Below are 13,827 nucleotides of genomic sequence, written 5' to 3'. Positions count from 1 at the left end.
AAGTACGCACCTTTGACTGAGTGAAATAGCTGTCTTTTGTTTTCACACGACACTAGAGATATACTCTTATTCAGGGAGAGCAAAGTTGTCATGTTTTATGGTTGTCAGAAACTAAATCCCTTCTTGTCTATCCAGGGAGGTTAAACTCCTCCTCGCTTATTCGAGAAAGTTTCTAGTGAACTCTGAGCTAGCTGGCACAAAACTTAAGTCTAATATAGTCAGTAGAGACCTAGTTAACCTCAGTCCTACGTCTAAACTACTGAAGATATTATTCCAATGCGCAGAGCCTATTGGGACTATAGGAACTACACTACACGATGTTTGACAGTACTGCAATTCGTTTATGTTGTTGTATAGTATGGAGAAATATCTTAGAGGTTTCTCGCTTCCATTGCCCCAATAAAATAAAAATATACTTAGCCTTCTAGGTTGGAAATATTGTGAAATGTCAGTGCCTTTCTGTTTTGCACCCTTGAAGTCCAAAACCTTTATTGTGAATTAAACAGCGGGCATCACAGCTTAGATTTAAGATAGGATCTAATGTTGGATCATAGTCTTAAAACTCTAGCATATAAACCCCTAAAAATCTTTTACAAAATGTATTAAAGTCGCAGATGAGACTCAATGCATTTCTGCAAATAAAAATTAACCATCCCCTGTTTATTAAGACAATAAGAAACTAAAACTAGAGACTAGTGGAAAAGGGAAATAAGGGATGCCATTCATTGCTATTGCAATACATATATTGCCAGTCTCGGTTGCACAAGTGGGACTTTGTCATTTATGCAGAAACAAGACATAAGCTTGAAGTCCGTACCTTGCAGATTAAGATAAAGTGCGGCTCTTGGCAGTGATTTTTGTACTAGTAGAGAAAGAAAAATGGTCACTGAGACACTTTGAATGGTATACATATTTTGTAATGTGAGGAAAAATGTTGGAAATGTTTGAGTGAACCTTTTTAAAATGATTTAACAAGAACATTTTACGTTTACTGGTAGTATTTGTTTATGCAATTCAAAAATATCCTTTGAAAAATGTGTTATGAGGTAAGGGGTGGTACCAGAGCTCAAAGCTTTATCTGCAGGCTATGGGATACACGAGCCACTTTGAAGGTTGCCCAGTCGGAACAGGCGAGGTAACCAATGATGGTGATGCACAGAGCACAGGAACCACCTGTCCAGTCAGTGACACTTCTTGGTATAGGTATTTGTAGTCTATTAATGGCCATAAGGAGATCATACCCAGTTCTAGCACATTTCTTGTAAATGCTGTATATTTTCAGTTTTTATTCTGCTGTTTGTCGTTACAGTGCATTTAGTGGTGGAAATCATTTTAATTGTTTATATATCTATTTTGCAAAAAGTTTATGCTACTAAGGCTTGCTAGAAATCAAAACAAGCCATCCAGTCCTTTGTCACATTACTTGGAAATCGATAAGGTACTTAATATATACTTCAGCTATCCAGCCTATGTTAAGTGCACAAGGAGACTAATTCAGGATGCCAAAATACAATATTGTGGCACTAAACCAAGTTATTTCTATTTATAGTTGACTTCATTGTTATCAAACCAATAAAGAACTATAGTTGTGATATGAGCTGTTCATTTTCAAAATACTGGAAGCCAAGAACGCCTTTAGATGTTGGACATAGAGGTGCAGGAAACTCAACCACAACCACACAGTAAGTTGTTACTCAAACATTGATATGCTGTGCATGAACTAGTGAACAATAGTTTAATGTGATTTGCAGTTCTGAAGTGCACTGTAACCGTATGTTCTTGAATAACAAAATAGTATTGAATTTTCACTGGATTAGCGTGCACTTTTGGGGTATTTTGTGTATTCAGTAGTTAACAGACCTCCACCATATGTTTTAGACTGAACTATGTGCGATCTAGTTGATACAGGTTCGGACCAAAACAATTCTAAACTCCTGGTGCTTAATTTCGCTGATGCCAATTTCACTGAGAATCGGACAGAAAACTAATGTTTCAACTAGGTTGCAAGCAGAATGCACCCTTTGGGTAAGAACAGTGAAGATCAAAAAGCGGACGTCCAGCCATGTTCAAATCCGCCCAGGCAACCACAGGCGTGCCCTCATTTCATTCCGACATTACTGAATGATGAAAGCTCCGTGAGCATACTTGCTCATTTAATTAACTGTATAATTCATATACTGTCAGCCCTTGCCATGTGGCGGAAAGAGATGCCACTAATTACAATGGATAAATCCGCTCTGGGCCTGGGAAGCCCATAGGGCTGAGCAAGGCGGAGTTTGACAACTACTGTTTTGCTGTCACCTGGAAAAGTAGTAAGGGAAATCCTGCTTCCTTTTCAATATGCAATGCTGAAAGCCATATGGTGGGAGCATATTTACACTGAAGTAATTCACACCCTAACAATGTTTAAACAAGTTGGACAGGACCTGCTAACTAAAAACTCCTGAGAATAGGTGTTTTGAACCATGTAGCGAGACCACACTGCTACTTTGGTTACAGAATTTGAATTCCATTTTATATGTTTTAAGGATCACATTCCAATAATCCTAATAAATAACTTGAACGTTTATATTTATTCTTGTATTGTGCATGACAGTGGTTGTAATATTATTATAAGTGACTTCTCTGTTGATATCTGGTTGCGGTACTGTACGTTACACTATATCTAGGTTTGAACAATATTCAAACCTAGATATAGTATCCACCAGAATGAGCTTTACTGCAGGTGAGTACGTGTTTGTCTGCCACATCCTGCCCTACCTACACTGTTGGAGGCTTTTTGACGTCTGAAAAAGACAAAGTCAGAAGGCAAAATGGCATATGGAAAATAGCCAGCATTTAGTCGTTCTCCTATGTGTGGGGCAGATGTTGGATCCAAGGTGCTTACCAGTCTTCTATGGTGAATAGTCACCGTGCTAAGGTCATATTTTACCATGTGTATGTTAATGCTCCTTTATCATGTCCTGTACTGCATCTGGCAAGAGGGGAGAGCATCTAGAGCAGTGTTCTCTATTTTCTGTGCATAGTACCAGGCGTTTGCACCTAAAGACTGTCAGTAATCACAGTCCATCAGCAACCTCAAGTTTAAATATCTTCTCCTGTCTCCCTGACTGGCTAATCCAAACCTAGCTATAATGGCTCGATGCTACATATACAGAATGATCTTGACACCCTCCTCCTGAGCCTTTCCATAAAACTGTAAACAATTATTGTGCAAGTCCACTCTGCAGCCCCAAGTCATAGCGGTAGAGATCAATAACAAATATGCACCATATTAATCTTTCAAAGAAGACCGTGCATTTCTTTATGCCTCCGTGAGATAGTGAACATTGATTCTTGTTGAATCCTTCTTCCATATCTTTTGGTGGGATCCAGTAATTGTCTCCACAGTGTCCCTGTAAAGGCCCAGCACATTGTTATTTCCATCATTACAATCCGGCTTTTGTTAGATATACTGGATGGTAGGAATGTTGTGGCTTGTCAAGAACCACCATCACAATATACTGAATTTGAAAACTTTTTCCAATCATGAACTTCCCTCTTTTACTACAGTGGGATATTCCATGGTTTGTATTTGCTCATTCTGCACTTTTCTTTATCTTATATGTCCTTTATTGGTTTCTCATAGCAGTAAAAATGAGAAGGCAAGCACTGAAGTGCCCGTTAAGAACTGCAGTTAAACCCAAAATACTACCAGTGAATCTAGAGAATGATTAGTATTTGACATTTTTCTGAAGTCTGTCCTTTAGCTACTAAGCTCTAATCAATATGTTGATGATGTCCCAACAATGAGAAGGTGTCAGTGTTCCTATGACGTAGCCTTCTTTTTTTAATAGTGGTAAGATTATTTGCATTTTCTGTTGAGCAATACCATTCTCATGTTCACTTATAGCTAGGAGTACTTTTCTGATGACCATGGTAGGTATACACATCAGAATTTGGACATACTCTGCCTGTTCAAGAGTAAACAAGAATTTTGCACCTCTACCGTTTCTAAATTGTTGGGCTAGTTCATGAAAAACTAGCAAGGTAAAGTACTGTAGACTATTTTCTAACTGATTCTTGTTAATTAAATTGCATTTTCTGTCTTCCTGTAATGTGGTTAATTCTTAAAGTCCTTATCTGAAAGCGACACGTTAGTGATAGATTCCTTACCGTAGAAAATCCCCAGTCGTCAGACTGGATCCGGAAATTTTTGCTTAGCAGTACCCCTGCGCGTCAGTAACTGGCGTCCTACAACTCCGTGTCCGTCACTGGCGTCGTTAACGCCGAGATGATGTCACGGAGACTACTTAGGCGCCACCCATGCGCGCTGACGTTAGTTCTTTCTTTTCCCGCGCCAGCAAGTGCAGATCCTGATTGAGCAAGTACCGTAGTCACTTTTTGACTACTTTGAGACTTTTGTCTCCCCCTTTTTTTCTCCTGGTGCGCGTAGGTGCCGCCGTAATAGGTTGGTGGCGGACCCCCACAATGTTTGCCTCTACTGCCTGGAGACTGACCACGACTCCCGGGACTGTCGTGCCATGGCCCAGAAGGCCTTGAGGAAGCGGCACCGGAAAATGCTGGAGGTCCGGCATTCGTCCCACCGCCGCTCCGGGTCTAAGGGCCATTCCTGGGACTGCTCGCGGGACCGGAGCCGTCGCTCCTCGGGCTCCAAGTCTTCGCCTTCGTATTCTGGTAACTGTCGCCACAAAAAAGTCGAAGAAGCGTGTTCACTCTCCGACGTCCCCCCCGTCGCTCCTCGGAGGCAGACGAGGGGACAAGGGCTCTGCCCCTGTGGCTACTCTGGAGCCTAGGAGTCCCACGGTCTACCCGCGTCCTTCGGCGACTCCTGAACAGGTGCAAGAGTTTCTTGCTGCCATGGACCCCCTTTTTAGGTCTCGGGCTCCCACCGACGCGCCTTCGGGCCCCGCGGTCCCGTGTCCAGATCTTGTTGGCCCGGCGGCTCCGCCAGCAGATTCAGCCCCGGCGCCCCAGGATCCCACGCCATTGGCTCCGGTGCCATGAGGTGAGGCGTTGCTGGTTCCAGCCCCTACGCCGCCCTCGGCGCCGCATTGGGTGCCATTCCTTCCACTCTTGCCTCGGTTCCAGGACCATTTTGTTCCGACCTGGGATCCGCATTGGGAGGGGTTATTCCCGGTGTCGTTTGTCCCTGCTTTGGCCCTACCGCCACGACCAGCCTATCAGGTGCCGGAGGCGGAGGAGGATTGGGAAAGATCAGAGGACCCCTTTGCCCGGCAGTGTGACTCAGAGCAGGCTTGGGTGGACGACCTGGAGGATGCCGGCGACCTCGATGTCTCTTCTGACCCGGTGTTTGCCTCTCCCCCAACTATGATGGAGGAGGGCGCTTCCCTCACGATGGGGCTCCGTCGGGCTGCTGAGGCCCTCAACCTCGACCTCCCCACAGTGGCCCTCAAAACCAACCTCCTCACCGAGGTGCTCCAAACAGCGTCTATTTCGGCGGAGTCGTTGCTTTCCTTCAATGACGCCCTTACCGACATCCTCTTGGGTACTTGGTCGCAGCCAGCCACGGGGTCTCCAGTGGATAAAAACGTTGCCAGACGCCACCGCCCGGCGCCTGGCGACCCTGCCTTTCTGACCACCCATCCCACGCCTGAGAGTCTGGTCATCCAGGCCTCGACATCGCAGAGTGCCTTTCCCACGGCACTGCCGGATAAGGACTCCAAGAAATTAGATCAATTTGGTAAGCGGTTGTTCTCTTCAGCCAGCTTGGGGCTGCGGTCGGTGGACGCTGCTTGCTTGTTGGGCCGCTACTCTCATGCAGTGTGGGATACCGTTGCTCAGGTGTTGCCTCAGTGTTCAGAGGATGTCCAGGCTGTCCTTTCTCAAGCGATTGCTGAAGGAAAGGATGCGGCTAATTTCGCCATTCGGTGTGGTTTGGACACCGCTGACTCGTTGGGTAGGGCGATGTCTACAATGGTGGCATTGCGACGCCACACCTGGTTACGTTCGACTGGGTTTTCCCCTGATGTCCAGGGCTCGCTCATGGATATGCCCTTCAACGGCACCCATTTGTTTGGCGATAAGGCCGACAGTGCTTTGGAGCGTTTTAAGGACTCGCGGGCCACCGCCAAGTCCTTAGGTCTTTCTGCTAAGAACCCGGCCACTCCTGGTTTTCATTCTTTTCGTGGCCAAGGCAGAGGCACCCAGGCACGTTCCCCCAACAAGCCTGTGTAGACCCAGCCTCAGCGCTCCGTGGCTTCCGCAGGGGCGGGTCGAGGAATCTGCGCGCAGGTCAGTCCACCTCCACCCCCGCTGCTCCTTCCTCCAAACCTTCCTAGTCCGCGCTTTGTGGAGCACTCCGTGCCGGTGGGTGGCAGGATCCGCCACCACCTCCCCCACTGGCGCAATATCACATCGGACAAATGGGTGCTGCAAATAATCCGAAAGGGTTATTCCCTCCCCTTTCAGTCCTCCCCTCCGGCCATGCCACCTCAGTGCCACCGCATGTCGGGGGATCATTTGCTTCTTCTCCACCTGGAAGTTACGCTGCTCTTGCCCAAGGGGGCCATCAAGTGCGTTCCCGGGCAGGAAGTAGGGAGTGGTTGTTATTCCCACTACTTTCTGGTCTCCAAGAAGGACAAGGGGGAGTCTGCGCCCCATCTTGGACCTCCAGGACGTCAATCGCTTCCTCCGGAAGGAGAAATTCAAAATGCTGACTCTGGCTCAGGGCCTGGCTGCCCTCGACCCGGGAGACTGGATGGTAGCGTTGGACTTGCAGGATGCTTATTTTCACATCCCCGTCCTGCCGGCCCACGTCGCTACCTGCGGTTCACGGTCAGCCAGGAGCATTTTCAGTATGCCGTGCTCCCCTTCGGCCTTACCAGCGCCCCTCGGGTGTTCACGAAAGTGATGGCGGTAGTCGCAGCTCTCCTGCGTAGGTCAGGGGTGTCAGTCTTCCCTACCTCGACGACTGGTTGATGAAGGGGGGCTCGCCCCAAACAGTCGTCCGCCATCTTCAGACTACGGCCGACTTCCTGTATCTGCTGGGGTTCTCCATCAACGTGCCTAAGTTGCACCGGAGTCCCTCTCAGAAGCTCCCCTTCATCGGAGCGGTTCTGGATTCAAAGCTGTTTCAGGTTTCTCCTCCCGAGCAGCGAGTCCGGGATATTCAGGCTATGATTCTGATCTTTTGGCCTCTTTCCCGGGTTTCAGTCAGGTTGACCCTCTGGCTTCTGGGCCTGATGGCCTCCTACATCCTGCTGGGGACACATGCCAGATGGCATATGCGGGTGCTGCAGTTGGACCTGAAGTTTCAGTGGGCGCAACATCAGGGCAACCTGTCCGATCATGTCCAGATCTCGGAGGACACTCGTCAACAATTGCAGTGGTGGCTCACGAATCGCGATTGGGTCAGGGGCAGATCTCTCTCCCTTCCCCAACTGGAGCACACAGTGGTGACGAATGCGTCCCTCCTGGATTGGGGAGGCCACTTGGGAGAGGCCGAGATCAGAGGCCTCTGGTCTCTGGCGGAGTCCCGGCTCCATATCAACCTTTTGGAGGTTCAGGCGACTCAGCTTGCACTGAAAGCATTCCTTCCCTCTGTCTGGGGAAGTGTGGTGCAGGTGTTCACGGACAACACCACCACCATGTTGTATTGCAACAAACAGGACGGGGTGGGGTCCTGGACCCTATGTTAGGAGGCTCTGCGCCTCTGGACATGGCTAGAACATCAAGGCATTACCTTGGTGGTTCAACACCTGGCAGGTTCTCTGAACGCCAGGGCGGACAAACTCAGCCGCCGGTGCTTGATGGATCACGAATGGCGTCTGAACTCGGATGTAGCGCAAGGTCTCAATCAGCAGTAGAGAGAGTCTTGGTTAGATCTATTCGCCACCGAAGAGAATGCGCAATGTCATCAGTTCTGCGCGTTGGAATTTCCAAGGCAGAACTCGCTCGGCGACGCCTTTCGTTGCGAGTGGAGTTGCGGTCTGTTATACGCCTTTCCGCCTATGCCACTTCTGCCCAGATTACTGAAGATCAGGCACGACCGGGCCCAAATAATCCTTGTGGCTCCACACTCGGCACGAAGATACTGGTATCCCGAGCTACTCAGCATTGCGGTAGATCCCACGCTCCGTCTGCCTATTCGGGAGGATCTTCTGTTGCAGCAGCAGGGGACGGTCCTTCACCCGAACCTGTCCAGCCTACACCTCCATGCGTGGAGATTGAGCGGCAACAGTTGACTGCTTTCGACCTTCCTCCCGAAGTCTGTGATGTTATTTTGGTAGCCCGGCATCCCTCCACTAAAATGGTATACGCCTTCAGGTGGAACAAATTTGTGGCATGGTGCACGGCAAAAGCTGTGGATCCCCTTTCTGCCCCTCTTTCCGAAGTTCTTCTGTTCCTCCTTTCCTCGGCCCAGCAGAATTCTGTTCTGGGCACTATCAAAGGTTATCTTTCGGCCATCTCTGCTTTTCTACGGCTTCCAGATCAGCTGTCTCTTTTTAGGTCCCCGGTAGTTAATCGTTTCCTCAAAGGCATTACACATAAGTTTCCACCCGTGCCTTTCATAATGCCTCAGTGGGACTTGAATCTTGTCTTGGCTTTTCTGATGCCCGATCCCTTTGAGCCCCTTCATAACTGTCCCTTACGTTTTCTCACTCTCAAGACGGCTTTCCTGGTAGCTATCACCTCTACCAGAAGGGTGAGTGAGCTCCAGGCTCTCTTCCAAACCTCCTTTCCTCTGTTCATCCAGACAAGGTGGTTCGGAGGACCCGTCCTTCTTTCTTGCCAAAGGTTGTCACGCCCTTCCACATCGGGCAGACCATCACTTTGCCTACCTTCTTTCCGTCTCCGCATCCCTCTAGTGAGGAGGAGAGGCTCCACCGTCTGGACCCAAAACAGGCACTCGCTTTCTATCTGCAGCGCACACAACCGTTCCGGGTGGATGACCAGCTCTTTGTTAGGTACGTGGGCGCCAAAAAAGGTCGAGCTGTGTGTAGGAGAGTGGGGTCTGCAATCCTATGGTCACCCCAGATTTTTGCTTTTTGCTTCACTGGTTTACGACTTTCCCTGGCTGTGGGCCTGCTAATCAGACCCACAGCCTAGCTGTTCTCTCTAAATTGACATCCATGTACTTTAGGTGCATTTACCAGTTGGTATTGGGACACCTTATCAGCCCCTGTACAGTGTACCTTAGGTACCCAGGGCATAGGTGCACCCAAGGCCTACCAGGGGCTGAAGCATGTATTATGCCACCCCAGGCTGGCCATCTAAACAGACACAACTGGCTGCACGACAGCTGGGGCAGGGTGGTGTAATCACCCTCTGCTGTAGATATAGTATACCTATATCTAACCTTAAAATGGACACATATACTCCTATCAGTCACTCCTATGGCAGGCCTTATCAATCCTGAAGGCAGAGTGCTTGGAATTGTGAGGTGAAGCTCTGGCAGGAGCTGAGCCCGTCTGCAGCTTGCGGAACCAAGTCCTAATAGCGGTTCCATGATAACGCTATACCATATACTCTTAAGTGCATTATAATCCTCGCGGTTAAATGCTAACTTTGGTATAGCATTATCAAAACATGTCGAGTAAGGTGTCATACGAATTGGAATACTACTCCCTCGCCAATTCTGGCGACGGGGTAGCATTCCACCCTTCTAGAGGGACACAACATGTATGTAACTGTGAACCCCGGTTAAAGTTGACTCTAGCCTTGGCATCACAAAATGGATGCTGCCACCACAGACACAAGTCTGACCTCCTGCTGCTGGGAGTCCTTCCAGCGAGGGAGGCTTGGACAAAGGGTTTCCTGCCTTGGGAGGTGCTAGCACCACCCCAGACAGGATTTTGTGTATTGGGTAGGATAGGCCTGAAAGGAATGAGACATGCCTGGGGCACACAATGTGTCCTGTGCATACACCGGTTCAAAACAGTTGCTGGGGCATCCCTGCCCCAGCTCTGGCGCAAAACCGGACAAAGGATAGGGGGTGTAGCCACCCCCCTTCCTGGTCCCACCCAGGGGAGGGACCTAGTCAGTAGTGCAGCCCCCTTTAGGAGAATAAAGGTAGGAGCTGGGCCCATTCCAAAATAGATTAATCCTGAACTGAAACTCTACAAGAAGAAACTCTGGACTTCGACTTTCTACAACAGAAGACTGAAGAAATCTCCCTTGTGGGCAAGGAGTGTCCACCCTGCAACTGCAGGCACCATCAAGCGTCCAGCGGCTTCACTTTGTCGTCTTCCCTCGAGGATCCAGACTTCAGAGCCCGACGAGAGCCGGATTCCCAGACCTCTCCGACCTCAACTCACATCTGCAGCACAGCTGAGATCCGTGGGTGCGACGAGACACGTGGGACCGGCCATCTTGAAAGAAACTGCACTTAGCTTCCAGCACGACTCCCGAGGTAAACTCGACCAAGTGCTTTGGGGATTGAGAAGCCCCAGCCCCGAGCAGCTACTGCACCGAAGATCAGCCCTCCAGCCTCCACGAGATCTGCGTGGGGCCCTTCTGCTTGTTTGCTGCTCGACGCATTGTCTGGTCATTTGCCGGCTGGCTAGTGACCTCCTAGACGACGAACTTTGAAAGCTACACTGCTGGTCTGGTTGCTCCAGACTGGCCCTTGCTCCCTTCCAAAAGAGGGGCACCCCGGACACTCCTAGTCCGCACCAGACACCTGTTGCACCAGACGCCTGTTCCACTCACCGCGTGGGTTGCCTTTGCCAAGGCCTGTTGACTCCAAATCTGGATCCGACACCGCCGACAGCGAGAGCCTGCGTGGGACAGCTCGTGCCTCCATCCTGGTCGCCGAAGACACCTCCTGGTCCACGTGGCTGCAGAGTCGAGCGTCCACTCTTCACCTGATCGCGACGACGACATCTGGGTCCTTCCTGGTTCCACTCCAGTCACTGGCTAGTGACTTTGAACACTGTCCCCTCTGCTTTCAGGTCTTCAACATCTCGGATCCACCCTTGGATCACACCGGACATCTTCCTCCTGGTCGCCTGCAGCATCTTTTCTTCAAGGCTCCATAGACTTCAACGCGGAAACCCGACACACTTCGACACCTATGCACCCGCAGCCCGTGGGTGAGTTAACAAGAGCATTTTGGTGCTCAAGGGTAGATTAACTCTCCTAGTGTCCAATTCCACAGTCGTTTTAGTCCTAACCAGTCAGGATTGCCCGTACTCACCTTTTTCTTGAACTGTACTGTCCATAGACGTTGTTATGCATCTCGCGTGTGAGTTCACACTCTGCACACGCAACCCTTGGGCCGCCTATTACTTACCTAAAGTTAGGATAGTGTAGTCCCAGCGATCCTACAGCCTCTGGACAGCTCCATTCCTTCTATCGATTTCCTTATACCATTTACTTAGTATATGGTTTGCCGTGCCCCTAGGGCACCATTGTAGTTTTGTGCAACCTATCGTATTTTTCCTAAGAGATTGTCATGTGCTTAGCCCTCTGACCTCATAAAGAGTTCAGAGGTGTTTGTTATTAATAAATCTACTGTTTATTTTCATAACAACCTGTGTGCTGTCCTTTCATCTGGTATTCAAGGGGTTATATTGTGGTAAAACAGCTGGCTTCACATGCCAAAAGAGTTTAGCCTAAGACTGCTTTGTCCATGCTACCATTAGGATAGCTGGTCTATAAGGTTGACTTACAACCAATCACCATAAGGGTTGTTTGGACTGATACAAGGTGATCGCTAGAACTAGTGAGCATCATATATCAGGCCAACTTCTCACACTGTGCACAAGCAGACCATCTCCCTGTGGGTGGTTCTGTGCATCAAAGCGTGTTACTCCTTGGCTAGGAAGGAGCCTCCTCTGGGGCTGCGTGCCCATTCCACCTCCTCTGGGGCTGCGTGCCCATTCCACCAAGGCAACTGCAGCCACTACTGCCTTGGGACGTGGCGTTCCCTTGCAGGACATTTGTCTGGCAGCTACGTGGGCCTCGCTGCACACGTTTACCAATCACTACTGCCTTGACAGTCAGGTGCAGAGAGACAGCTTCTTTTGCCGTTCTGTGCTCCGTGCCTTTCTGGTGTAATCTTGTTCGCAGACCCACCACTGGGGTTGGTATTGCTGGAGTATCCATTCTAAAGTAAGGAATCTATCATTAACGTGTCTCTTTGAGGTGCACAAGTTACTAATTGTGTAACGATATATCTGTAAGAGACATTAGTTAGTGATAGATTCCTTACCGCCCCGCCCATCCTCCCCGTTATGCGACCTGATTACTAGGGTTGAGGAGATCCCTTTCAGGGCCCTAGTTTTCTGCACCATTGGTCAGTAACGTGCATGGCTCTGCGTACCTGGCGTGGAAAGTCGTGTACAGAACTGACGGTTCGAGGCATGTGGGCTGCTGAATTCATATCTTGTGCATAGATCGCCGCCTAGTGTTGGGTCTGGATGATTGCACCTTGTTGTCCTGGAAGAGTCTTCGAAGTATCACGAGATAGGTGACTCCTCCCCTGGACTACAGTGCGCATGGGCATCTCCTCCATCCTCAGATTGTTTTTTTCTGCCATTGGGTTTGGATGTTATTCCTCTACTCCAACTTCGGAACCGAAACTAAACTTTATTAAAAGGCCTTCGACTTCGACGGTATTGTTCTCGCTCGGTACTTCTTGACTCGACCAAACTTGCCATCTTGATCCGGTCGTCGACGCTGGCCGTTGGGCCTTTCGACGCCATGTGGGCCTGCTGTCAATGGAAAGGAGTCCGTTCAAAAGGTGCCCACAATGCCACTCCAAATTCCCGCATACTGACAAACATACAGTATGCAACAAGTGCTTGTCACCAGAGCACACCGAATAAAATTGCCCAGCTTGTGCCCACTTCCGTTCGAAGAAGACCATCTGGATTCGACGGGCCGCTAGGCAAGAAATGCAGCGACCGGCACCGGAACTGGAGAACATCTTCGATGATGAACACAACCTACAAGAAGCAGCAGACTCCGATCTAGAGATAGTCACCTTGAAGGACCAGTCGGACTCAGACGACGAGATCCCACCGGGGCAAATCGTGAGTACACAGCCACCAACGCCACTTAGCCCGAAACGGAAGGCTCCAGTCGAGGCATCGCTTAAAGGCCTTCGCCGAGATCGACAAGCTCCTTCAGAAGCCCCGCCTTCCGGGTCGGCTCCGAAGCCAAAAATAAAGCCTTCCGATAGCCCAGGTCCAAGTAACGTTCTCCCCAAGAAGGGTGTCGAACCCAAGAGGGTCGTCGAACCGAAGGTGGTCGAACTGAAAAAGGCCGTACAGCCAAAGGTCGTCGATCTGAAGAAGGTGGTCTAACCAAAGGTCGCCCAACCCAAAAAGGTTATCGAGCCGAAGGCCATCGAGCCGAAGAAAAGCCTCGATCCATCTCCTGACAAGGAGTCTAAAATATTGGAAGCCTCAGGCAAGAGAGTGGCCTCACAGGCTTCTAATTCATGGACAATCGCAAACACACAGGCTCTACTAGCTCGCTACGATAGAGCACACTATGACCAGCTTGAGGGTTTAATGCAACACCTGCCAGAACCTTACAAAGCTCAGGCTAATGACCTCATTCAAGAAGGCAAATTTATTTACCAATGCCTCCATTTAATGAGCGCTTGACGCAGCCGACAGCAGCCAGGTCCATTAATACTAGCGTATTACTACGCAGACACGCGTGGCTACGCATCTCTGGTTTTAAGAATGAGGTGCAATCCACCATCCTCAACCAACCAGTTAATCAAGACTTCCTGTTTGGCCCTGCAGTAGACACCATTTTAGATAAAACTAGCAGCCCCCCCGACGTTGTCCGGGGGCAATGAGGCTTCAGGGCCAACCTCCCGCCCCGACTTACCTGAGCTGGCGCTCC

At 49.6% G+C, this 13,827-nt stretch overlaps 1 protein-coding gene across 3 annotated transcripts in view; it reads left to right on the top strand.

The window, feature by feature from the left end:
• Window positions 1-13,827, top strand: part of GPCPD1 (glycerophosphocholine phosphodiesterase 1) — a 733,645-nt gene that overhangs the window by 307,884 nt on the left and 411,934 nt on the right. For all 3 annotated transcript variants that reach the window (XM_078649507.1, XM_078649508.1, XM_078649506.1), the window contains one exon: window positions 1,550-1,682. In XM_078649507.1, the coding sequence (XP_078505633.1) occupies window positions 1,550-1,682 (133 nt within the window). The remainder of the gene's footprint in view (window positions 1-1,549; window positions 1,683-13,827) is intronic.

This window comes from Lissotriton helveticus, chromosome 6, assembly GCF_964261635.1.
Source record: "Lissotriton helveticus chromosome 6, aLisHel1.1, whole genome shotgun sequence".
In the NCBI taxonomy this organism is placed as follows: Eukaryota; Metazoa; Chordata; class Amphibia; order Caudata; family Salamandridae; genus Lissotriton; species Lissotriton helveticus.
This window is presented reverse-complemented; position numbering and strand designations above follow the sequence as displayed.